The sequence below is a fragment of the Zosterops lateralis genome, assembly GCF_965231275.1.
Source record: "Zosterops lateralis genome assembly, chromosome: 2".
In the NCBI taxonomy this organism is placed as follows: domain Eukaryota; kingdom Metazoa; phylum Chordata; class Aves; order Passeriformes; family Zosteropidae; genus Zosterops; species Zosterops lateralis.
The window spans coordinates 4919302-4945928 of NC_139763.1; the positions used below are offsets into that span (position 1 = coordinate 4919302).

A 26627-nucleotide genomic window follows, 5' to 3' on the forward strand; every position below is an offset into this window, starting at 1 on the left:
GAAAAGCCTGAAGGTGGCAGAGTGACAGCTGGCTCCTGAATCACTTGTAAGCTGCCTCCCAGCCTGGCTCAGGTCAGCCTCAAGCCACTGTGCACATTCCTGCAGCCAGCAGAAAGTGGTGTCAGTGGTTTGCAGTCAGGTCCTAGACTACTACAGCAGGAGGAGCAATAATAAAATGTTACATTAAAATATATCAGCTGCCCGTAGAGATCAGAGTGCATCTGCTGTATTGCAGATAGCACCCTGTAAGTGAAGTCTCTGAAGACAAATGGGGTGTTTTAACAAAGGGTCATGTTACAGAAAGACAGAAAAGAGAACATGCAGTATCAAGATTTGCTTTGCTGTAAAGCTCCCTCAGAAAGCACCAAGTTCAATATTAATAACTCAGGAAGGCAGGTAGCACCTCACTTTGAATTCCAAGAGCAGGCTTTGTGACAAATTCCTGCAATTAAATGGTCAGGCTGCTCAGGCTGACAAAGAGAAAACCGTTGGCTTTCATAGAAAAGAAACAAAGCCAGAAGTGCATGAGGCACTTCCATCCCACCTTGCTACACACTCTGCTCTATGTCTATATCTGCAGTTAAATATTTTTGTAAATGCCCTGAGAGCCATTTTCAACAAACCCCCAAATGCCAGGGCACCACAGCTCTGTGAGACTGACTTATGCAAGGCCAAATATGGTTTGGATGAGATGGAAGCTCTTAAGTGTCCATGGCTGCCCATAAGACCTACGAGTGCCATTTTCAAGTTGTACTACAAAAAGAAAGACAGAACTCTCAATTGCAGCCAGGCACTTGGGTCTAAGTGCTCGCCCAGCACCAGCCACTTCCCAGAGCTGGGAGAGGTTTAGAACCTCATGTTGCCTAAAAGCACCAGCTGGGCCCCCAAACCCTGTGGATGTCCATGAGGAAAGGGTCCTACAAGCCCTTCTGGGTCAATCTATTTCCATTTCATAAATCAACCAGGCAGTTGGTCAGGTCAGGCAGGAGATTTATCTCATGGGGATCTCAGATGGAGTGCAGGCACAATCTGGTCTCACTACTGCTGAAGACATTTCTCCTTACGGTTAAAGATTCTTCCAAAGCTGTCTTAAAAGGACAACCACATCAGAAAAACCATCTAAACACCACCAGCTAATAGAGGAATTTTTCAGCTTTAGGAAAAATCACTCTCTGATTTCCTACATCAAAACATATTGTTAGCATTCAGTGAAGGTTGGACACCAGAAACTCTGCACAAGTTCTGTTTGTCATGAACATCCTCCTATAACTTGTCCCAGGGACAGATGATAGGGCTGAGCAGAGAATAACCTGCCTTGGCTTTAGTTTGCTGAAGGAAGAAAAGCAACAGCTGACATCCCCATGACTCCTAACTTTTAGATTTCAGGCACAAAAGACATTGGTTGCAAACATTTTTTATTTCATAGCAGTACTCCCCTCTTGAACAGTCAGCCAGCCTAGCATTTTAAAACCTTGGAACCACAGATTACCTATAGACCCTTCATTTTTCAGTTCTTTTTACCAATTTAGTATTTTGCATTTTTTTTCCCTCCTGTCATTCAGGGAGCAAGTAAACGCCTCTCCAATCAGATACCTCTGATCATCCTGTCTACTGTCCTTCATGACTTTGGAGAAAACGTGCAGACCTCAATGCTGCAACTTTTACAAGAAAAAGAGAAGTTAAACTTTCTCCTCGAGGAGGACTCTGAAGCTGCTAAAACCAGGAATTGTCTCAGGCAAAGAGCTGATCGTCTCAGCAAAGCCTGCCAGTACCTGAGAGAATTCAGCTTGTTGTAATTTTTTTTTATAAGTTTTTTTTTTCTCCTCGTCTTCTAGCATTACTGAAGAATTTAATATAATCTCATAAAAATGTAATGTCCTTTAACATTAATTTCTAGTGTTCAGTTTTTCTTTATTTTCCATAATCAGTTATATACAAACAGCTGCCTTTGCATAAGGAGCTCCACTGGGGGAGTTGTGATTAAATAAACATTATCCCATTTTTAAACATTTTCTTTATGAACTTTGTGCATCCGCTGGAACAGCCATTAAAAAGCTAACACTGAGAACTATATGTTTTGTTGGTTTGGGTTTTTTTCTCTTTTTAATGATAGAAGCTGTGCAATCCACAAACAGTAGAAATCAAACTATCTAGCTTTCCTCATTGAAGCTTAGTGCATGACACTCATAATCTCCCACTTTCCTTTGTGTTTTTTGTCTCTCTGGGGTTTTCCTCTTTCCTGCTATCACCTAAAAGACACCTCTGCAAAGTGTCACCACTAAATGTCAGCCCAGGAGGGAGCGGGGAGCACACAGCGGGCATTAAACCATTCCAGCCTAGAAGGAAAATAAAGTTTATTTACTTTATGGTGGATCCAGAGGATGGCATTGGCTCTGTTGAGTCTCCTTTCCCAGCTGTCTGATTTGCAGAAGGCCAAGAGGCTCGTTCCTTTCAGCTGAAATTTCGGGACTGATGGGCAACTCACTAGAGGGCAGGATTTGGATGTGCAAAAGGAAAGAAGCCTCCCAGGATGTTAAACACTACAAGGGTGTCTCAGCCTGTGCTTTTCTGCCTTTCTCCTTTCCCTCCCCAGGGCAAGGAGAACCTTCCCAAAAACTCTTTCATTCCACAGAGGCCGATGCAAAATATGTCACACACCGTGTTCATGACATCTTTCACATGGAAGATTTGGTTTAATAACCAAAAGTAATGTCTGCATCCAGCTAGAAAAAAATGTGCTTATACCAATGTGTGATGTAGGAATTTCCAAGTTTCTTACAAGAGAAGCCTTCTCCCCAGGCTAGATATGACAGAAAGGGTCTGTCCCTGTGGCATGGAACTGCAGCTGGTGCAGCTTTTGGTGCAGCATTCACCCCAACATCCAGGTTCCTTCACCTTCTTGTACACTCCAGCTACTTTCCCCTTTCTTCCAGTCCATTATTTTGTTATTATTGACTTGCAGTGCTGCAGGTCAGAAGCCACAGTAAAAGTGGCTGTAACAACCTAATTTTTTTTAATTTCTGATTTGAAAGTACTTTAAAATCCCTGGCCATTTCACGGTGTGCCCCCATCCCCCAGGGTGCACTTGATGCACAAGTGCTACTGAAAACACCCCTCTCACACCTAGAGAGGAGAGGCAAGGACACATTGCTGCAGGCAGCACCAGGTGGAATGACAAAATAGGGTGTGACTCCCTCAAGCCACTGCCTGCAGGCTAAACTTCCTTATTTAATTCAATTAAATCACAGTGACTTCATCACACCCAGCCACCAAAGACACTCTGCATTCCTGGACATCCTGCCCTCTTTCCCTGGGTTTGTTCAAGGACCTGAAATATTGGAATTAAAATAATCTCTTGGCTCACCCTCTTGAGTTGTTTGTTTGTTGTTGGTTTTGGGTTTTTTCACTCAGACTCTCAAAGCACTTCATACACTGAATCCAGCAACTGCTTCAAAAGAAAAAAGATCCAAGTAAACAGACATAAAGCACAAATAAGGAAAACTATTAAAAAAAAAAAAACAAAACACAACCAATTTATTTGGTGCAGTGTTTACATGTAAGATAATTGCATTTCAATACCAAAAGAGAAAACAAGACTAGTGGAGTCATTTCATTCAATAAAGATTTATCCTTCTTAACAAAGTGACTTGATATGGCTTTTTGATCCTCTACCACGATTATAAATTATTCTCAAAACCCTCGTTCAGGTGGCACTCGGATACGAATTACATTTTGCTAAAAACATACAGGCAGATATGTAAAGGAGAGCTCTAAGGAATCAGAAGCCAAATTTAACAAATGAGGTAGTTCATCTCGTCCTGCAGAAATGCAGTTTTGTGTTTCCTTGTACTAAACATCCAGTCTGTGTGTGTGTGTGTGTGTGTGTGCCTGCAGCTCGAGGTGCAGCACAGCCTGGATTTGCCCTTTGCCTTTCACAGCAGGGAGAGCTCAAAAGTCACCTTCAGTGTGCTCAGCCAGGGACCTCAGCACTGAGACTCTTCCTGCTGCAGCTCTGGGGCATCCCTGTCCAGGGCATCCTTATCCAGGGCATCCCCCCTCTGAATCCCACATCATCGAAGTGCCCATTTTTGGTTCAGAGCAGCTTAAGGCAGAACAGCACTTTCTGTAAGGTCTGAGGCAGCCAGACTGCAAGTCTGGCTTTGATTGAGATCCTGAGGATTTTTAACTACCTGAATATACAGGATTATTTTTTATTATTATTATTATTTTCTGTGCCTGTACTGTAGTGCATGAAAAATTCCCTTCATATATATCCCTCACCCTCTGCTCTCCTGAGACCCCACCTGGAATACTGCACCCAGCTCTGGGATCTCCAACATGGACCTGTTGGGGCAAGTCCAGAGGAAGCCACAAAGGTGTTCCAAGGGCTGCAGCACCCCTGCTGTGGAGACAGGCTGAGAGAGCTGGGGTTGTTCAGCCTGGAGAAGGCTCTGGGGAGACCTCAGTACCTTCTCCAGTCCCTAGTGAGCCTACAAGAGAGCTGGAGAGGGACTCTGGACAAGGACATGGAGTGAGAGGGCACATTGACATTAGATTTTAGGAAGAAATTCTTCCCTGTGAAGGTGGTGAGGCACTGGAACAGGTTGCCCAGGGAAGCTGAGGATGGTCCAGCCCTGGAAGTGTTTAATGCCAGGCTGGATGGGGCTCTGAGCAACCTGGGATAGTAAAAGGTGTCCCTGCCCATGGCAGCGGGGTTGGAACTGGATGATCCTTAAGGTCCCTTCCAACCCAAACAATTTTGTAATTCTATACTAAAAAAAAAAAAAAATCATTTCTTTTTAAATTGCCAACCAGCAGCTCGGAGATTCAACATTCACATTACTTAACATTTAATTTAAAAACTACTAAACCAACTGTCTCAGCAATCGTGCTACAAAAATCTGAAATTAAATTGTGATTTAAACTGTCATTATAAGTCTGATCATCAAGTGAAAATTACTCAACAAAAGAGAGACTTTTCAGCAAGCAGGTGACAGAATGACTCTGCCAGGCACCACGAGAAGAAAGGTGCTCATTGTGATAATCCTTCACTGATCAAGACCTGTCACTGTAGCCAGCACAGAACCAAGTGTGCAATCCTTCATGTTGCTTTTGAAAGGAAAAATCAAAGAGGAGAAATAAAATCAACCGCAAAGTGAATAAATATCCCAGGCCCCCATGGCTTCGTTTATTCTTGTCCTCGGGAACATCCATTAGCAAGGAGAGTGTTGTCATCTGTTTGCCTGTTTGAAAGACAAAACAAAACAGGTTCAGGCTCTGTCTTAACCATCACTTGGATGCTTCCCAACAAAAGAGCTTAGTTATCATGCAAGCCACATTTATTTATTAACTTTTTTTTTTTAAGTAAAACCACTTTTCAGGATGTGGGGCCTTAACATTTATGAACAAAATATTTTCATCCGAATATTTTACCTGCATATTTTTATAGATCCAGTCTGTAAACACAGTCATATTCCCGTACACTCCAGGTTTGTTGGGAGTGGCACAGCCAGTGCCCCAGCTGGTGTCTCCAACCAGCCACCACACAGAGTAGTGGTGAGTCACCAAGGGGCCTCCACTGTCACCCTGCATGGGACACAAACTCGTAAGTGACACAGCCACCAGGAAAAACATGACTCATTTCACTCCAGGAACACAGCTTTTGTTTCAATATGACCCTACCTGCCACTTAGGGAGTCACTAAGACAAGATATGATGGTAATTTTTGTGTTAAATGATATCTGCTTCTCATAGGAATAAAAATAATTTGCCCAGAGCTCTCTGAGTAAGATTGGCATTAGTGATTTTCTTGTTCACAAGCACAATGCTGTGATTAATAATATAATAATGATAATAATGCTGTAGTCATGAGGAGCATTTGATCACTTTCGAGTACCAGGTAACAAACCATCCTTGAAGCATTAAAAAGGAGCCTCACCCTCCTTGGGAATTTAGTGAGAACTCAGCACTGGCAGCCATTCAGATGGTGAAACAAAACCTCTCCTCTTTCAAGGGATGCACCACCAAATGAACCAGAAGCCCAAGCAGATGTAATGCAAGTTTTAAAATTTTTTTTTTTTTTTTGGGGGGGCATAGGATTTATTTGTAAGAGAGAGAGAGAGAGAGAGATAAAAACCTACTAGCAAAGCCACAAAATAATCAGATCATTATTAGCTATTGATTAGGAATAATTACCTGACAGGAGTCAATTCCCCCTGCTAGGTTTCCAGCACAGATCATTGTAGGCAGGATCATGCCATTGTAGATATAAACAGCATTACACCTCGAACGTTCTATCAAGGGCACCGCAACAAAATTCAAGTTATTTGATGTTTTACCTGGAATTGAAAGATGCACAAAGGTGCAAAGACAAAATCAGAATAAGCAGGACATTACTTTGCTATTACAAAAAAAAAAAAAAAATCCCAGCAGCCAAAATGAAATAAACTTTCTAGAAGCAACAGGATGGAAATTTAAGATGTAAGAAGCCTACAAGAGGTCAAGAGAACCTCCCCCAGTACCTTTCTTATACAAAAAAAACCCAAAAAAACCCCCTTTCCTCCCTTTCCTTTTTCCAGTCTTGCAGATTGACTTGCATCACTCTATATTTCAGCCTGAGGTGGTGGAAAGGAGCAGCTCCTGCCCTTTCCCACATCCACAGGACACACTTTGCACACAGCAACCCTTGCTGCAGGAGAGGTGGCCCTGACAGCAGGGGCACAGAATTATCTCCTGGATGGGAATTTCTGGCCTCCAGTACTGATTTGAGGCTCCTCTGCACTCTGCTGAATGCAACACATCACAGCTTGCTTTGAGACAGAATGCTCTGGGTAAATATTGGGGGTTGCAAAATGGGTGAAAAAATAGTGTATGAACAGATCCAATTCCAACTGTCCCATTAGCCCATGTAGCAATATTCATAGGATGAAGAGGACTAGTTTCTGTAAAAAACCAAAATATTCCAGAAGCACTTTTTACCTCCTTGGTACTCTGCTCCCCACCCTGATATCCAGCACTGCTGGTTAGGCTGGAACATCATTCCTGGATTGGGCAGACAAACTGGCCTCACATTTTCTGCAAAACAATCAATCACAGATATTCAGAAAGAACTCAAAATAAATGTAAATGGCCACCACTTACACACCGTGCATTCCCTCTGTGCTTTACATTCCTTGCAGGCAGACAATGCAGAAAGAAGCAGAAAATTTACCAGCTGCCCTTTCCCTGAGGGGTACCTTATCTTTACCTCAAATCCACCTAATCTTCACCTCAAGATGAGGAACAAGGAGTTAATGGTTCTGCCTTAATTCATCAGGTTAAATAGAACAATTAACACCAGCTCTTCTGAGCAGTAGAAGACAAAGAAAAAAAATCTGGAAACTATTCTCGTTGCAAAACTCTGCTGAAAACAATCCCAAGACAAGCAGAATTCAGTAGTGATATATACAAGAAGTGTGCAACACAAAAACCTGGAAAACAGACAATCTCCCTGCTCTCAGCAGCAGAAAATCCCTTCCAGGTTACTCCTGGTAGTTTTAAACTGATGTACTGAAACACAAAGGGCCAGTACACAAAAAGCACTTCAAGTTTAAATAAGGGCTTGTTCTCTATTTTGTACCAATTGCTTACAAGCAATCTACATCTGCTTTTATGAAAGGAGCTTCTTGTAATGTTGAGTTCTGAAGGGGGTTTTGACCATCATTTGACCTGAGTTTAGGGATTTAATCAGCTGCTCCACCACTGCACCTGTAGCTGTCTGCACATACAGCAGTGGCTAAACTGAAGCAGCACAGAGCATTCTGAGGTAACAGTATATTATTGAGATGAGCACCCTATCCATGTAATAGATTTAAGTAAATTCTGCTTAGGAAATCAGTGGCTGTGCTCTCTGTCTCTGCACCCTGTTTCTAGGGTCATTTTGTGTTCTTCCAGTAAGTATCTACAAGGATTGCTTGATGAAATTCAGAAGTTTTAAAAGGTGTGCTCAACTGCCACTGGAATTTTTTCCCTTTAAAGAAGAGCAGAATACCTACCAGTAAAACTGAGTGCTGTCTCCAGCTTCATAAGGGCAACATCGTTGTCTTTAGAGTCTGTGTCATAATCTGGATGGGAAATTATCAGTTGCACTCTGTATCCACTTCTGAAGAACATCTCATCCTGATTCAGAATCCCAGCATAAACCCTCCAGCTGTGTGGGTCAGAAAGTCGCCTACAGAACAAAGAAAAGGTCTGAAGGTTTTCTTCTGTGGTGACAAGACAGGGATCAGAACCTCAAAAAAATGTCTTCAGGACCTGTAGTCAAATGTTTGTGTGACCAAAAATGTACATGCATTTGGCTACCATTTCTGAAGAGTAAGGCAAACAAATTGCCAGACATGCAACGTGAGGAAAGCTTGGCTCTAGTTTCAAAAATATATCAAAAAAATCTTTGCAGTGGTTTTAGTATCACTGGCCATTCCCTTAATCACTCAGCACAACAAATTAAGTCTGGGACTGCAACACTGAAGCCTTTTGATTTCCATGACTGAGGGATCAGGCAGGTATTTCTGAAGTCTCACATGTCAGTGGTATCAGCAGAAGCCAGAATTAGTAAAAACATGATCTAGTGAAAGAATTTCACTATCTTGAAAATGCCAGGATTGTTTTAGGCTGGTTTTGTGTCTTGGTGGGGGTTTTTTAACGTTAAGCATGCTTGCTAGATGTTATTTAAGTAGCCTCTTGTGCTCCAGCACAATTTACAAAAGCTTAACAGAAAAATTGCCACAAGTGTTAAAACCTTTTCCATGAGAAGCACCAAGGCAGTAGTGCCTGCAAAAAAAAAACTCAGATCAGGCTGAAAACCAAGTTTGTGCCAGCTGCAGCTTGGTTGCCATTCCCAAAGCTTTTGAGCACTGCAGAGCTAAAATCCAGACAACAAAGCAGGGATAAGATCTCCAGGTAGAAATCAACACTTGCATTCCTTTCTCAAGGTTAAGGGCAAATATTCTTCCTTGCCTTAGCCTCAAATTGTGATCCAGCCAACCACCCATTAAAAATGTTTTTGCTTTGTGCGTTTTCCCTCCAACAGAAGCAGCCACCTTTTAAAGAAATTCTGCCCTTTCTGAGAGTACACAGAACTCTCAACTCTCTTTTATAGGTTAAAAATGTACAAAGCACCAGCTATTTCTCTTGTTGATGGCTGTATAAAGTGCTCCTTGGATAGATATAAATCTGTATTTAATACTGACTTGGACTTTACTACCCTGTGGCAAGAAGATATGAAGAAATAAATGGCACAGGCATCTTTAAATTGATCATATCTACAGCAGTGAGATATTTGAGAATTGTGGGGGGAGGGGGGTAGTTTCCCTTGGGTTTTCTCACAGCGCAATTCAACATCTTCATGAAAACATTTGTATTGGCTGGCATTAAATTTGGTGCCTTGACTTTACATCTTGAATGGGGTGGGTATCTGTGCCCAACATCACTCATTTCATTTTGTAAATAAGGCAAAACATAAAATAAGGCTTCTTGTAGAAAGCAGGCAGATGAGGAAGAGGATCTGCAGTCAGCCTCTTCCAGAACCAACTTTCCCTTAATACTTCAGATTTACTGAAGATGAAATCCTGTACCCAGCACCTGCATGCCAGGCAGCGAGAGGAATTGCACGTTAAAGGAGAAAATTGGGAGAATTGAATAAATTCATGCATCCCAGCTTGAAGAAAGGCAAACAGCCACGGAGAGAGGGACTCACCCTTCCACACAGTGTGCTGCAGTGACAATCCAGTGGTGGGTGATGATGGATCCCCCGCAGACGTGGGTGCCCTGCACGTGCAGACTGACCTGCCAGGGCCACTGCCCCAGCACAGCCCCGCTGCCACCCACGATCCTGTTCATCATGCTCACGCTCTTGCTGGACAGGCCACACTCTGAAAAGGTCAGTCACACACAGAGGTTGATCATAGAGTGAGCTGGGAGATGGATGCTGCACCCCAGGTTTCCCTGGCAGAGGGGTGCACACACTATGCGTCTTGGGTTGCAATGCAAAGTGTAATCAAAGGTATTCTATTGTAATCTGTTGAAACCATTTGGGGAGGTGTTTTTTCTTTAACCCATCCCTCATAACTCTGGGGGAAAGGGTGGGTGTCTTCTGTTAATGGGTCAGCTGTTAAAACCAGGTGAGGCAGTGTTCTTTATCTCTGCAAGGGATCTCTGCTGTCCATGGCCCATCCAGGCTCACTGCAGGGCTGATACAATTCCATCATCCCATGGGGAGATGCTCCACCCAGGGGGAGGAGCCCAGCATTCCTACCTGGATAAAACCTGAGATTCAGAACACCAGCACAGCCTGTTTGCACTGGATTCCCAGAGGAAAACAGGACCCATCTCACCACTGGACCTTCAGAGAAAACTACATCCTTCTACAGGCTCATCTCTGCTCCAACAGAACCACATCTGTCACTCCAGGAGGACTTGACTGGACTGACACCAACACCCTGACCAAAAGGGTGTCAGGTTGTGTTCTGACTCTGTCAGTTTTTCTTTGTTTGTTTGTTTGCTTTTTTTTGTACTACCACATTTCTAACATTCCTAGTAAAGAACTGTTATTCCTATTCCCATATCTTTTCCTGAGAATCCCTTAATTTCAAAATTATAATAATTCAGAGAGAGGGGGTTTACATTCTCCATTCCAAGGGAAGCTCCAGCTTTTCCCTGGCAGACACCTGTCATTCCAAACCAAGGCTCTTTGTCTGACCTGCTGGACACAGCACAACTCAAAGCCCTACCCTGACACCAAATCCCAAGTTTGCCATTGCCCAGACACCCGTTGAAATACAGACCCCACCTGGCAGCTGCTGCCCTCGGTTCACCATAAACTCTTGCCACCTTTCAGGAATCTCTGGTGATTCAGACACCTCTGTGCTGGGCAACAAAGCAGCCAACAGCCAGGAGACTCCTCAGGACAAGAATCACCATCAAGAAGGCACTGCCCACCCAATTGCTGAATCTTGGAGAGCGAATGTGCCACAGACATCCCAACACACCTGCTGGGGGATGGATGTGGAGCTTCACCACAAGTCATTTAAAGGAACCAATGGCAGCAAAGACAAAAACACCTGGGGGTCCACTGTCTTCCTTGTCTCCTCTCCCATCCTCCTCCTAAAACTGCATTATTTGGGAACCAGAGTTAAATCATTTGCCCATGCAAAACCAATTAATTAATGCCACAGGTCCAAAAGGACTTGTCAGCCAGAGTATTTCAAAGCATGAAGAAGCAGAAGTTTGAAAAAGCCAGAGAGTTACCTATGCAGCGCAGAGAAACCACACTTCCTGAGGCACAGGAACCACTGCAGGGGAAATAAAAAAAAAAAACAAACAGCATCTTAGGCACTCAGTGAAGGAAATGGTGAGCAAAGTCCACACTCCAGCTGCTTTCTACCCTTTCCAGCTACGTGCCCTGCCTCCAGCCTCATCTTCCTTCCCCCCTTTTTTCACTTTCTCCAGCTACCCTACCAGCAACCATCTGGCCTCCACCATGCCTTGCATTCCCCAAAACTATCCTGTGGGACACTGCAGACATGGGGACAAAAAGTCTACTGAGAAGCAAGGTGAAGAACAGCTTGAGAGAAAGTCAAGTTGATTTAGGGAGTCATCGCAGAAGAACTCAACAAGGGAGCTGCAGGAAGTTTGCAGGCACAGCAAGGTAGAGGTTTTGAAACTGGACACTTCAGAGCTGTTTAATGGCAATAAAAACTATGCTTTCCACAGTCAAGATCCATTTTTGCATGGTCTGTGTTCATGTGACTGGAAAAAAGGCTGTACCAGCTGCTGTGGATGTGTTGCAGCTTGTAGCTCTTGTCACCATTCACAAACTCCTGCTGATGGTCAGAGTGCCTTTGAAAAATGCCTTTGACATGGCAATTTTCTAGACAGCACGGAATTTTTTTTTCTTTTAGAAGAGGACAGAGAGGATGGGAAAATGACAGCTGTGTTTTTAAAAAGAGGGAAGAACAGTTGCTGAAATCAGATTTAAACCAAAGTCTCATTTCCTCCAACCATCCCCACTGAAAGATGTTGCTTGCATTCTGCTGCAGGCAGAAGCTACACCCCTTGCAGCATCTGGAGAAAGCCTGCATGAAAGGAGAGAGGCTTTTATTAAACCAAGATACCTGATGTACAGCTTTTTGTACAAGTCTATATTCCCAGCACTTGTGTTCAGCTTCATGTAGCTCTTAAAGCTGACGTCAGGGACTACCCCACGACTGTAGAAATAGGTATCTCTGCAAAACAGAAAGCCCACTATGAAACCCAGCAGTGGTTTCAGCTTTCAGACAAGTGATAACAATGAGCTGTGCCAAGCTAGAGCCTCTGACATGACAGCACTAGAAATATTTATTTTTGTTTTCCCCTGAATGCTGAACCCTGGTGGTGCAGCTCAGCCAGAGTCAGAATCTTTAAACATTTGTCAAGTTCCACTTCCCACCAGTCACTAGGTTAAAATAATATTTTTATCTGATATGCATGCACCTCGTGTAACAGGGCAAAATCAAGAGATGCCTTTGCCAGGACATTTTCACAGCAGAGCTTCAGACACATTAAAAATGGCAAGAAGGAAATTTTAACCTTTCTGTGTCAGAGCAAAGGCTGACAGAGGTTGGACTTACATGTTGTAGCCCATGTCTTTGCACGCAGTCTTCCCATAATCATCATTCCAGCCATCTTGGCAAACAGGATACCAGGATTTGCTGACAGGTGAATAAACTTCCAGGATAAAATTTGGTCCAAAAAGTCTAACTGCCAGAAAAGGAAGAAAGGGGAAAAGAAAAACAAACAGAAACTAAGAACACCACATGCTATTATTACTGCTTTCTCTGCTTGAAAGCAGTTACCCATAATATCCACTTCATGTATGAACTGATGTTAATTTAATGCTCCCTTCTTCTCAAATTCTGAATATTCTAAATATCTAGTAGACAGAAATATGCCAATGATTTACTTCTTTTCATGTAAGGTAATTTAGAAGAACTACCAGTTTTAAAATGCAAATGTACAAGATAGGATTCATACTTTAATTTCAGCTTTTATGCTCAAAATTCTCTTTTATATTCTACCACTGAGAAAGATTGCAATAATGAAAATTTTCTGATCTTTTCTCTATGCAACCATATATTGCTTAATCTATCATTTACTGTGTATAAATAAAATATGATCTATCAAAAAATACTTTGTATTATCTCTTAATACACCAAATTTCTTCAGAGAAGCTCTTTGCAGAACAAGAATGTAACCAGGAGCAATTAGCTCTGACATTCCATGTCCTATTATGTATTTGCCTGCACAAGAATTTAATAAAAAATAGTTCAAGCAAAAGAACGGATTGAAACAGGCTTCTCCAAGAGCCCCTTATTCAACCAAATGGAGTGGAACAGCTGCCAGCAAATGCTAACCCTGCATGAGAATGTGCTGAATTAAGGTTTACAGAGGGAATTTAAAGCACAGCTGGAGTTTTCCAGCGTGGCATTGGCACAACACAAGATGCCAAACCTCTGGAATGGACAAATCAATGTTTCCACCTTCTACCTTCAGCTCTGCATTAAAGCTGCCCTTGGCATCTTTTCAGTTCAAGGCAATGCTTATGCCAGGCTTTCTTCCACAAATGAGTTGTGAAGTAGTTGAAAAACTAAAGGGAGAACAGGAATGCAAAATACGTGGAAAAAGACAAGCCTGACTGAAGACCACCAGGTTTATGTCATCACCTGGAGCTTACTGAGAAGTCACCACTGACTGTTCCATCCAGAGACAATGCTAGTAGATTCAGTTCTGCACAAACCCCACTCAAATTAACAGGTGGTATTTTAAAAACTGACTCAAAGTCAAGGCAGCTCAAACCCCTGAGACAAGCATTTTATTTCGGCTCTTCAATCAGTCTGGAAACAAACTGAACATCTATCTATAACACACATCCTACAGCATTTTAAAGATAGACCTGAGGCTAAAACAGCCTTGCTGCAGCTTTGGCAAGCTCTGGACAAGGCAATCTGCCGCCAGGCTCCTGCAGTTGATGCAGGATTTTGCCCCCAGCCCCTGGATGGTGTCACTCACCACAGCGGTTCTCGTCCTCCCCATTGGGGCAGTCGGTCACTCCATCACACCATTGGGAGGGGGACATGCACACCCCTGAGGATCCACACTCGATCAGGGAGCTGAGACAGTGGTTCTCCACTGCAGGGAGAGAGAAACACAGCCATGAGGCTGCACACCAGCCCAGCTCTCAAAGAGTTTCCCACTTTGATGGAGAAAAACATTGGAAGCGGCTCTTAAACCTGGGGGTGGGAGGGAAGCCCCCTAAACCCCGCCTGCCATGGCAGAGGATGGATTGTTCTGTCGTTTGCATCACTTGTCAGATCAAGTCTCTGATGCAGCTGACTGGATTTTGGCCACTGGCCTCTCCTGAATAATCAGGCACCATTAAATTGTCAGAAAGGAGTCAGCACTGGCACAGCGTTAACACGCAGAAAAGGAGGAGGAGAGCGAGTGCCTCAATTAGGTACTTTTGATCTTATTTAAAACAGGACTACACTCATCCTGCTTAAATCAAAATGAATCAAAAAACCTGCCCCTAAGAACACAAAGTGTCATCCTAATAGCTCCAAGTGAACTCCCTTAAAATCATAGAATAGTTTGGAAGGGGTCTTTAAACATCATTTTAGTCCAGGCTCAATGCAATGAGCAGGGACATCTTCCATTAGATCTCTTCCTCTTTTCCTGAGCAGAACAGAAAGGAGAGGCTCCTAAAACCAGCAAATTTTTAGTTTCCTGCTTTTTTAGCAAAGCAGCTTTCATTGAAAGGGAAATTAAGACAGCACAAGGCAAACTTCACCTGAGCTGAACAGAATTGGTCCAGCCCTGCTTCAGAGCTCAGTCACCCCAGCTGGGGAAGATTTCCAAAGCAAATATTCATGGAACAACTTTAGAGTGCTGAGACAGGCTGGGCTCATGCAACGTTTACACAAAAGCCCCACAGAAACAAATCAATGGATGTAAATGACTTCTGCTCCAAGGGAGATCCCATTTTAGCAAAACAAAACACATCTTGAGGATTTACTCTTGCAGTTAAGGTTTACACACTTACTGCAATTCCCTCCCTTCACCTAAGAGAAGCTCAAATTTGGAAAGTAACAGCACCATTAAAAAGAAAGAACAAAAAAAAATCCTAAAAACCACAAAAAATAACCCAAACAAAAAACTTAAAAACCCTCAACCCACAAACAAAACTGAGCCATTAAGAAGCAACATAAGCTTCTCTTAGGAGGAAAGGAACAAAGATTTTTCTGTCCTTAATTCAGCATAAAGCATAATATGAGAATGGATATTTCTAACTTAAAAAGCTTAATAAATCTTTTCTTAAAAAAAAAAAAAATGAAGGAAAAAACCCCCAAACTTACCAAAATACCAGATGAAGAAAGCAGCAATTGCACAACAGATGACTATTAATATAGATAATATTATTATTATGGTTTTCCTTAGACCTGAAATGAAAGCAAGGAGGAAAAGAAAAATTAGGTTCAAAAGTAATTTCCACCCACCACACTACTTATTTAACATTTAAATCAGCTGGTTTTAGCCAGGCTTTTCTCCATTCCACCATCCTTCCTCCAAAAGCACCCCAGCCAGCTGTCCCTTCTTCATCCACAAGGATGAAGACGGATCATCTCCTCCAATGCACAACTTGGAAAGGAAGGTCTCTTCTCTTTGTTATCTCACTTGGGCAAATCTCAGGACCAAAACTGGGGAGAAATCACCCCCAAAAACTCACTGGCTGCACACGTTCTCCTGGGTGGGCTTGCTGGTGGCCGGGTGGACTGGTGGGTGGCCACCCTCGGGACGTAGCTTGGCACGGAGGGAGCGCCGGCGGAGAAAAGCTGTGGGTAGGGGTTAGCACCTGCTGCCGGCCTGGCAACGTAGATGGGCTCTGGCTGGAAGCCCCTGTTCTCGTAGTATGGCGGTGGTGAACCCTGAAGGGTGGCATGGGGAGGAAGGAAAAACAGGAAAAAAGTGAGGGAAAGGCAGAATTGCAGAGCCCTGCTCTGTAAAACACACCCCATGCACGCAGAGCGCTTACTGGGGACTGCAGCTTACACAGACAGACAGGTTCACAGAGCATGCCTAAAACCTCGTGTTTTGAATGATAAAAATGACACAGAGAGAGGCTGGAAAACCTCTGGCAAGATCAGTTTGCTGATCCATAGCAACCTAAGAAGGATTCTTGAGCCCAGCCCTCCTCCCAAGCTGTTTGCACAAACGTTTGCCCTGGGATGTCTGACGGGGTGGAAATAAACAGCGAGGACAGCTGTGGGCAGCAGCATCACAAAGAGAAATGCTGACAAGTAACAGCCTTTGTGCAGGTCCAGGATAAATGCTTACTGCCCCATTTCATGCTGTGACAGCACCAGGTACGCCTCAGCTATTTCTACACACTGGCCTGCAACAGGTCGTGGAATATTTATCCTGGAAGAGCTTTAAGGATTAGTTAGAAGCCACTCTAACCTATCCCACCAAGCTTAAATAAATCAAAAGCATGTGCTCAAAAGCATAAATCTCCCCTGAAAGTATCTGAGCACTTGAAATGTTGGTTAATTTGAGCCTCTTACAGCTGCCTCACAGCATCTTCTCCCCTTTTTGCCAAAAAGGAAGCACAACAAATAGTCCATGTTTCATAAGACTTGTTAATCAGGACATCACTCAGCGGGCTGTTACATGGAAAGAAATAAAACCACATGAAGAGAAAAAAAATCAGAGTGGAGCATTGTGAATATTTTGTTTACTTACTAGAGTGGAGGTCATTTTTCCTTTGTCAACAGTACAGAAACAATTCAAGTGTAAAGGAGTCAAGTGTGAACCTATACAAACAAACAAAAAAAAGAAAACAATCACCACTGGAGGCTTTGTCAGGCTTTCCCTTTGGAAAAAGGCCAGATTTGCAGAGAGAAGAAACAAAACAAATTTCAAATAAATAAATAAACAAATTTTAATATTTTTTTAAATTGTAATAAAGAAATAAAAAACACATACACATAAAAAAGCCACCCCAAAGCAAGCGGAAGTATTTGCAGAGAAGGTACAAATTAAGGTGCAGCATGAAATCAGATCTCAGCAGCCTCTCAATGCAAGCCTGAGGATTATACAGTGGCAACTATTCATTACCACGAGGGCAGCACAAACTGAGAAGGTCAAGTCAGTGCTCACTCTCGCTGGCAGAACCAGAGTCAAAGAATATCCTGGCAGCCACCCACACAGTGTCAGTCCCATGCTCAGGTCCTCCTGCCTCTCTCAGCACTTACTCAGATCAGATTTTGACACAGAAACCAGCAAAGCATCAGGAAATACAAATTCAACCAATTCATGATAGCAGCACAACTTGCAGCCCCCCATAGGCAGCGTTTTTTTTTTTTTTTTTCACTCTTAGGTGTTCAAACAGTTGTTTTCTTGGCTGTGTGTTGTAGTCATGACACCAAAAACAGGGAGAGAAGAGTTTGCAAGGATCACCCTTGGAAAGAGGGTAAAAAAGAGGTTCTGCATCCAAAGTTTCAAGCATCCAGCAGTTTATTTTAAAGTTAAACATTAACGTTGAGCAAAACCACTGATTGCCACAGACACATGAAATACAAAAAATATTTGCTGGTGCAGATCTAGAATAGGCAGTCACACACCTCCACAAGCAGCAATTCTAATAAATGCTGCTATCTGCTTAGTTCTCTCATGTTGCTCCACAAGAAAAAAAGGCCTAGAAAGTGCCTCAGTCCTGCACTGAGAAATATCTTTCTCCACCTTGCAGAGCAAAATCCTGCAGCTGTGTAAAGACACAACATAATTCAGCCCAAAGTAATAGGTTATTTTTGCCTCTATCAAGGCATCATCTCACCCAAAACTGAACTGCAAATGTCACTGAAGCAGATTCCAACAGCTGCTGGGCACCTGCTGTGCCAATTCTTTGTGACACTTCAGCAAGGCTGAGGCTGGTATTTGTTTATCAGCAAACAGGTGTAAATAATGCACCACTGAACTTATTTGTGTGGCAGACAGGTGAGAAATGAGTCTCACTCCCACTTACTGAAAGTCCATCAGACTGGTGACTAAGGCTCCAGGACTTGCGCTTGGCTTTATGTCCCATCCATCCTTGCCCAGCTCTTCACAGCAGTCGGGAAGTGCAGCTCTGCCCAGACTTAGGGACAAATAAATCACAGGAGGATATTTCTGCTCCTTGTCCTCTGAAAAGGAGGAGGAATAAAAGGGTTAGGAAGTTTAGTGATACCAGAGAGAAGTGGTGATTCTGAGATAAGCCGACAAAATGACAAAAAAATCCCTAATTTATTTTTTACATTATTACCATTTGAAAGGCTTTGCAAATTAACAGGGAAGAGTGTCCCTCACCCTTTTTTGGGAGTTTCTGTGAGTGGTTTGTTTCTTTTTTTTTTTTTTTTTCTTCAAATGAACTCAGGAAAAAAATATCTCCCTTGTTTAGCTGGTTTTCCACCACCACTCCCAATTTAGTTCTTGTTAATCTATTTCCTATCCAGCTTCTGATCAATAACAGTGTCCCTGTTATAAAATACAAGAACTCAAAGGTAAATACAGACTTCCATGGTATTACAAATACACATTTTCCAATCTTTTAAAACTACATGAAACCAAAACCACCAAACTCTTGTTGCTTCTACAAATGTTTAAGGCAAAAATCAATCTGTAGATCCAATAACGATATAATCTGCTTTTCCTAAGCACACATCGCTACCACACTTCAAAATGATTCACAGAAACATCAAGGGAACTGCAACAACTTCTCAGATAAGGAAGCTGGGTCACGGAGAACCAAACTGACCTGTCAAACACTCCCCATCCCAACAACTAGAGCTGGAAGGGACTGGTCTGCCTTATCTCAGTCCAACACTCTGGCCTCTAACTCACCTCACACATCAGACAAAATTATATAGACCATTTAGAAGTGTCATAAACCCACTCTGACAATGCGGAAGAGTTCAGTGGGAATGTACAACTGTCCTTCCCTCTCACTGCTCTCCTTCCTCCTGATGTCTGCTATTAAAGCACTTTACTGGGTGCATCTGAAAAAAAACTTCAGGGAAAAAAAAAACTTTCGAAAAAAAACTTTAAAGGGAGCTGGAGGTCCCAGGCAAGGGAACTGGGGATAGAGCTCCACACCTGTGGTGGTTTAGCACGGATGTGAGGCTGGGCATGGGCCTGGCTTACTGATAGGAGTGTTGTCCATGTTAAATCAGAGATCCCAGACAGCTCGGCCCTTTTTTCCTTTCCCAGCTGGCAAGGAATTAGCATCACTTCATAAGTCAAGAGGTTCAGGTCTGAGCCCCCAGGGCCAGGCCTGGCCAGGCCTCCAGGGGAGCCACTGCCTGTGGGGGAATTGCCTGGGCCGGCAGTGTCCTCTCTCTGTGTCCCCTCTCTCTGTGTCCCCTCCCTCAGTGTCCCTTCTCAGTGTCCCCTCCCTCAGTCAGTGTCCCCTCTCCCCCCCGGCCCGGCTCCTGACAGGGGGAGGAAGAGGAGGGCTGCAGGTCAGCAGGCCTGGCCGAGTGTCCGGGCCCACAGTGGGGATCAGGGCCGGGCCCACAATGGGGATTCTTGGGTTTTTATAGTTTCTCTGCCCAAGATTCCAAGGCTGGTGGTTCAAATGGGTCCGAGGGAGTGTTTTTTCCTCTCCGACCTCTGAAGGCTTTGGGTCTGGTTCTGTGTCTCTGTGCTCAGTGCGGCGCAAGAATGATGTGGAGTCTCAGGGTCTTGGTTTTCTTGGTTTCTCACGTTGTTTATTAATTCTTATCTTACAATTCTCTGTGTCCAGCCAAGGTGTTCACAGCAGCTCGGACACGATGTGACTCCCCCTGTGATGGGAGGTCACTCTGCTTTTATTCAGATAACTACGTGGCTGTGGTTTACCATTTCATACCAATGCCTATCACCTCTACTAACAGAGTCATTTCTATTTTGACCCAATCCACTGATACTACCTTGTGCCCACATCACTGCAGAAGATGGATGCCAAGGGAGAAGAAGAAGAACTTAGGGATCCACCCTAATTTCACCATCTTGTCCCTTTGCATCTACATTCTAAAAATCCCAAAACTACAAAATCTTCTACACGGTGATAACTACACTATTCTCTGCCACGCATTTGTGACTTGCAATTCTTCTTTGTATTGGATGTTTTTCACATGGACCAAAATCAAAGCCTGTGTCCTCCTGGGCTCTGTGCCAGGCAAACCCCCCTGCACAGACCCCAGACCCTCTTTTTCGGGTCCCAGGCTTCTCTACCGAGGTCTGTGACCTTCCAGGGTGCCCAGAGGGATGCCCTGGACTCCAACAGGGATCGGGGCTGGTCACAGCAGGACTGTGTCCCCACCCTTGGCTGCCAGCACCCCTGGCCCGAGGGGAGGACGGGATCTCTCCCCCTACTCTATGCTGGGCCCTGAAGAGCAGCTTTGAGCAACTCACGCCTTCAGATGGAGAGTGAAAGTGAAGGCATCCATCAGCCTTCACCCCACCATGGCATGGCTTTGAAACCTTTGGAGCTCCACCGCCGGCCTGGGCAAACTCTAACTCCTTCCTAACACAAATTGAAACTTTAAATTCTAACCCTTCTCAGAGGTGAGAGAAAAGGCCAAATTGGAGACATGTAAGGGGACAATATAGAGATCTCAAAGCCAGTAAAAGAAGAGTGACTTTTTAGGTAGAAGAGATGACAAAGTGCCTTGGTTCTAAGCTGAAAATCTCCTGTGGGTTATGGTAACAGACTGTAATATGCTAGAATAATCGTTTAAATCGTGGACAATATGAATTGGGGAGGTGGTTTGTGGATTTGAGCAAAAGTATTGTGATGGATTGAGTGAATATTGAATTAGTAGCTGTGATCTTGTGATTCCCATGAGAAATTGGAACAGAGAGAGATGAGAAGAAGCCCCCTGTGCCAAGTAAGAAGACATCTCTGCTCCTTGAGGTGAAGAATCCTTTGCCTTTGAAGTGGTCTATCTTTAAAAGTACCACCCCAATACATATGTGAGTCTACAGCCCACACGTAGTTATGGGAAAGGCTACATGGATATGGGAGGTTCCACAATTGCAGAATCTCCTGGGCAGGCTGCATTTGTGTAAGTTAGAAGCCACAAGCCGATTGTTTCTCTTGTGGAAAGTTACAAAACAACAGGAGAGACTTCTCTCTCTCCAGGACTGAAGGAAAGACTGTTTTGTAAGTGGTACTGACCTGGAGTTTTGAGTTTTGCCCCTTTACATTGTTTGTAGAAAATTAACAGTTGGTGTGGGAGAAAGGGTTGGTTTAGAAATTCATTTGTGGGTTTCTTTTCCTTTTCTTCTCTTAGTGTGTGTTAATAAAAATCTGTTTATCTTAAGCTGGGGACTGTTTTGCCTTTTTCTCCCAAAAATCCTATCTCCCAGTTGGCAAACAAAATTTGACAAACATGAAACCACCACATAAATGATGCTGAAACTCGAGATAAATGAACCAAAACCACAACATCACCAGAGCAGGCTTTGAGGGTACCAAAGGCTTGAGGGTTGGCTTCTTAACACCTTCCAGCTCTGGAAAAATTGCACCCAAATAATGAAAGGGACCCATCAGTCCTAGGCAGTCAACTCCTTAAATTTCAAAAATTCCAGTATGAATGGAGCAGAACCAGCATTCAGACCTCCAGCAACACAGAAGGTCCAAAACTGAGTGTTTTTCCTTTTTTTTTTTCTATTGTATAATAAGTCAAAATACAGGAGTAAAACCACTGTTTCTAATGACAGGAGAGACAAAGAGTAAAAAGCCACCACTGACAGAGTTCACTGATGAATAAAGCAAAATGTGTTGCCTCACAGCTGGCAGCTGCTACTTGAAGTATTTGAGCTTCTCAGAATTGTTAATGTTATGTCATAGGTCATTAAGATTAAAGAAATGCATCACTATTTCCAGTAAATTTGTCAAAAAGGAAAACAAAAAAGGAATGCAGCCAAACACCAATACAAATATATACATATATATATTCAGAATAATTCAAAACAAATTAAATCAAATCACTTTGGGGGGGGGTTAAATTAGTTTTTCTACAGATTTCTGCAAATCAGGTCTTTAAGTAAAAGTTGCAGCAGAGTTGGCCTGCACTTCATTTGACAACATCCTATTTAACCAAAAATGGACTTTCCAGACTCTCAGCCCTCCAGAGGCTTGTCCTCCTCCCTACAGTGACAGTCCCTCTGTGCCCTGGCCAGGAAACACCAAGCACTGAGTTGTGCTCTCAGCTGTACATGGTCTTCACCATCACATGCTCCTAAACCCTTCACTGAATTTTGGGCAAAAATGAGACCCTGCTTTTGCCTCATTCCAGCAGCACCAGCTCATGGCCCCCTCACACCTCCTGTGTCCTTCTCTGGCCAGGAGCCAACATCCCAAAAAGGCAACAAACAGAATGAAAGGCAAAGAAACCCTAAAGGTCAAAGCAGGATTTTGTAATGACACCAGAGCTGCCTTTTACCCTGGCTCTCCATGCAAGGACTAACAGGATTTCCTCAGCACACACCACGTTGTAATTGTTAATTGGTTTCCACAAGCTTTTACACAGAGATCCCTATAGGCTGTTTCCATGCCCGAGTCAATAGGATGGAATAAGTACCTCCAGATATCCTAAATCAACACTGTGAATTCAACTGGCCAAAGAAGCCAGAGTTCTGTTGGCAACGGCCTGTTTTCTGCATTTACATATTCTGTCCTGTTTCCTGAAACAGAAACAGCATCAGCTGTTTGCTCAGCTCTGTGATGGTTATCAACAATTGAAAAAGAAACCCCAGAATGAAAAAAAACCAAACTAGTTCTTCATAGTTAGACCTACATAAAGGAACCACATGTAAACAAGAAAGATGTAAGAGGACAGAGCAGAGGTCAAAAAACAAATGAAGTTAAGTTTATCTTCTAAAAGGAGGAAGCATAAAAGCATCCAGACATTCTACATGAACCTATCACGCTGCATCACATCCAAAAAATTTCCTGTACCAAGCAAATCAACAGAACTCAATGAGATAGCAAAGCAGTAATTTCAGTGCAAAGCTCAACCCTAAGGAAGGGCAAGCCAACACTTTATGGCATTGATGACGCTAGAAAGGAAGTCTGCTTTCTTTTTATTTTCATTTCCAACCTTTTTATGGCCACCTAGAAGTTTCAGCAACATAAACGTGAACACAATATAACCATGACGTGATGGTGTGGAGGAAAGGTTAGTGAGAAAATTAAATAAAATAAAATGGGAAAACAAGCAAAGAGGAGGTTCCAGATTCATTTTCATGATCTTTTCACAGAGCAATTTCACAGGACAGTTCATGCCTTGTCACCTGGACAAGAGGAAACAAACATGGTCAAGATTCCTGTTTAACAATCAGTATTAAAAATTATCATGACTTGCAAATGAAGTATGGAAAGGTTAAAAAAAATCCAGTTATGAATGAAAAAGGAAAAGAGCCAAATAAGATTTTTCATCCCATTTCATTAGCAAGATTTCCTTGACACTTCTTCAGGAAGTGGCACTGAGTATTTTTATTGTGATGATTTTAAAAAGTGATTTTAATTTATTCCATTTATCCTCAGGCAGGGATCAAAGACAAATTAACTAAATGTCTCAAAATCATCAAAATCAGGGTCCTGCAATGTCCTGTCCTTTCCACAAACCTCAACAGAAGTGAACTCTACTCAGCATGCCTGTGCAGTAACATCACAAGTATTTCAGAAAACTCCTGAGACTATGCAAATATTTACCAGAAAGGTTGCCACAAACAAAACCTCGTCCTTCTCACAGCTCCTAAGAAATAGTTTTGAAGCTACTCTAGATTAGCTCCTCAAATGCCATTATACTGTACAACTACTTATCAAGAGGTGTAAAAAACCAGTGCCACTTGATAAGCACTATCAGCAGCCACTCAGTGAAGTCCACAGCAGTATTCCCCAGGCCAGGAAACCAAGATTAATTCTATTTCCACGTGCAAAATAAAATAAAATTAAAAAAAAAAAAATAAAATAAAAAAAAAATTAAAAAAAAAAAGGAGGCATTAAAAATCTCTGAGCGCAGCAGTCAAAATTTTAAAAGTTATAGGGTGCCATACTCATACTACAAATATTTGTCTATGATTATTATCATTATTATCTGTCTGAAAACAGACAATGGCTTCGAACTCAGCCTTGTCACGAGTAGATCATGTGCTTTGTTAGGAACAGTGGGGTGAGGAAGGAGGTGGAAATGCTCTTATCTGTTTTCTCATTTCACTGAGCAGGTGGTGAGTGGCACAAGACCCTACAAAACCAGCCATTTCTGAAACAGAAAGGACCAAGAGCCCAGAAGAACCAGAGGCATGGTAGGACATGGACCCATTGTTGGCAAAAACCGCAAACCACAGCACCCAGGACCAGATCACAGGAGGGGCTGGAGGATGCAGCAACAGCCAGTTTGGCCTTTGGATTCTCACTTCTTCTCCACTACATCCCAAGTTCTGCCCTTGCCTTTCTTCCAAGGCATAAGCAAATAACTTTCTGTCTGAAGCATGTTTGCTAATCATCTTCGTATTTGATTATTACCTTCTGGCTAAATTCAAGTGTCTGTCTACACCATTGAAAGTCACTGGCAAGGAATAAACCTCTCCAGAACTCTTGTTCACCATATTTGAGCTGCAAATTAATGTGATGTGAGTAAGGTAGCACTAGGTACCCACACTGCAGGAAAATAAAACCCAGCAATGTCAACAAACCGGACTTATTTGGTTGTCCAGGTCAGTGATTTTTTTAACCTGTGACCTACAGGTCCTGAGGAGCTGCAAACCACTTCTAAGAGGTCTGTGACAGATAACAGTGAAAAGCAAATCCTGCTGGCAGGAGGTTTGAATTCACTCCACGGGGAGCTCATATTGCCAGAAACAGGTTTGAGGATTCACACCAAAGCACTGCTGCAGAGCACAGGCACCACACTCAATGTGGACCAGCCCTGGACTGGCACAGGAGGAAAACCCCACATCTTCAGGAGTGGCAACTCCAAGACAAATATTTTGACCAGCATCCCAGAATAATGTGCTGCTTTGTTTTTCCATCAACATCCAGGAATGTAGATCCAACTTATTTCCAGTTTCAGGCTAGGCTACTGTGATAGATCAGCTCTAGTTTGACTATGAACCAGAATAAATTTTAATAGTTTAAGAATGAAAGGCAGAAAGACAAAAAGGTACACGAAGTCCTACTTTGATGTCAACTTTTATCTTGGCCCACCTGTCTTTTGGCTTTACATCTACACCTGTAGGAAAAAGCCTTGCCATTTTCCCAGTTCATTGATCTATGCCACACACAACGTCCACCTCTTTCCACATCTAATATTGCCTTGAGTGATGCAAATAACCCAAGCTGCTTCCTTTGGCTCTTTCTAAACACTGGAGACATTAGTGTCACTCAAACTCAGGACAAACAGGGCCACTGAGGACAAAGGCTCAGTGTGACAATGCTCCCTTAAATCCACAGACACCCACCACCCAGGAAGTTCAGGTTGAGATTCGATGCCCAGGTAAGCAATGAACATAAAACCACCTGCGAGGAGGTGTGGACTGGATTGACCTCAGCATGCAAAGCTTTGGCACAAAAGTTTCCATGGTGCAGCTCTTCTAAAAGTTACTTTTCCAAAATCATTTGACGAGCTGTGGCGACTTTCACCCAAAATCAGCGCTTTTGCTAAAACCCTCAATACACCCTGCAGAGGCCCCAGAACTAAACGTCTCTCTGCTCGCTCGGTGACCTTGAGGAAGTTGCCCAATCTTTTACCCTTCATCGCCAGGGCAAGAGATGGACAAAGCTGCAGCTGGAGCGGTGCGGGGCGGGCCGGGCTGGCTGAGCCCTGCGCACCTCCTGGGAGCGCGTTTATCACTGAATCCACAGCGCCCATCACCTCCTGCCTTTGGCTCCCGACTATCCATCCATCCACCTCCTTCCTCCGTGCGCCTTTGGCTATCCCGGCTTCCCAATCCTCCTCTGTGCACCTCTGGCTCCCGGCTATCCCGACTATCCCGGCTATCCCGGCTTCCCCATCCACCTCCTCCCTGCAGCTTTGGCTCCCGGCTATCCCGGCTATCCCGGCTCCCTATCCACCTCCTCCCTGCACTTTTGGCTCCTGTTTTCCCTTTACACCCCGGCCCGCGGGAAAGCGCAGCTTTATCGCGCTGCATCATCTCCCACCGGAGAGAACCCGGCTGCGGACAAGGGACACCGGGGAAAGCAGGGGGAGAACAGAGCGAGAGCCACGTCCCCTCTCGGTTTTCAATCCCCCGGCGCCTCCTCCCCCGCGGGATTGGGGCTCCCAAACGCTGCCGAGGTCCCTCCTCATCCTCCCCAAGTTTCTCAGGGAAAAGCCAAACGCAGCCGGCCGGGACGGCGATTCCCCGGTGACTCCCGAGGCGAAGGGGAGAGCAGCGCTTACCTGGGGCTCGGCAGGGGATGGAAGGCGGCGGAGGGAGCCGGGAGCGGGCGGTGCGGCCGGGGAGGAGTCTCGGAGCGGGGCAGGGGCTGGGGCTGGGGCAGGTGCCCGCAGGTGGATCCCGCCCGCCGCGGGAGG

The 26627-nt window shown here is 43.8% G+C and overlaps 2 protein-coding genes across 4 annotated transcripts in view; one reads left to right on the forward strand and one right to left on the reverse strand.

The window, feature by feature from the left end:
* The window catches only part of LOC310923897 (interferon-induced GTP-binding protein Mx-like), a 20916-nt gene extending 16102 nt beyond the window's left edge, over positions 1 to 4814 (forward strand). The window contains exon 14 of the mRNA XM_083884758.1: positions 1563 to 4814. Coding sequence (XP_083740884.1) covers positions 1563 to 1796 — 234 coding nt within the window. The 3' untranslated portion in view covers positions 1797 to 4814. The remainder of the gene's footprint in view (positions 1 to 1562) is intronic.
* Positions 3507 to 26627, reverse strand: part of TMPRSS2 (transmembrane serine protease 2) — a 23879-nt gene continuing 758 nt past the window's right edge. Inside the window, exons 1-15 of one of the 3 annotated variants that reach the window (XM_083884761.1) lie at positions 26493 to 26571; positions 18092 to 18248; positions 16810 to 16880; positions 15797 to 15995; positions 15426 to 15509; positions 14083 to 14202; positions 12645 to 12774; positions 12150 to 12260; positions 11284 to 11327; positions 9734 to 9908; positions 8034 to 8209; positions 6979 to 7074; positions 6196 to 6338; positions 5434 to 5586; positions 3507 to 5243 (exon numbers count right to left, since the gene is read on the reverse strand). In XM_083884761.1, coding sequence (XP_083740887.1) covers positions 5232 to 5243; positions 5434 to 5586; positions 6196 to 6338; positions 6979 to 7074; positions 8034 to 8209; positions 9734 to 9908; positions 11284 to 11327; positions 12150 to 12260; positions 12645 to 12774; positions 14083 to 14202; positions 15426 to 15509; positions 15797 to 15995; positions 16810 to 16824 — 1458 coding nt within the window. In that variant the 5' untranslated portion in view covers positions 16825 to 16880; positions 18092 to 18248; positions 26493 to 26571 and the 3' untranslated portion in view covers positions 3507 to 5231. Of the gene's footprint in view, positions 5244 to 5433; positions 5587 to 6195; positions 6339 to 6978; positions 7075 to 8033; positions 8210 to 9733; positions 9909 to 11283; positions 11328 to 12149; positions 12261 to 12644; positions 12775 to 14082; positions 14233 to 15425; positions 15510 to 15796; positions 15996 to 16809; positions 16881 to 18091; positions 18249 to 26492; positions 26572 to 26627 lie in introns of those variants that run through there. The other 2 variants (XM_083884759.1, XM_083884760.1) reach the window with 2 other exon arrangements.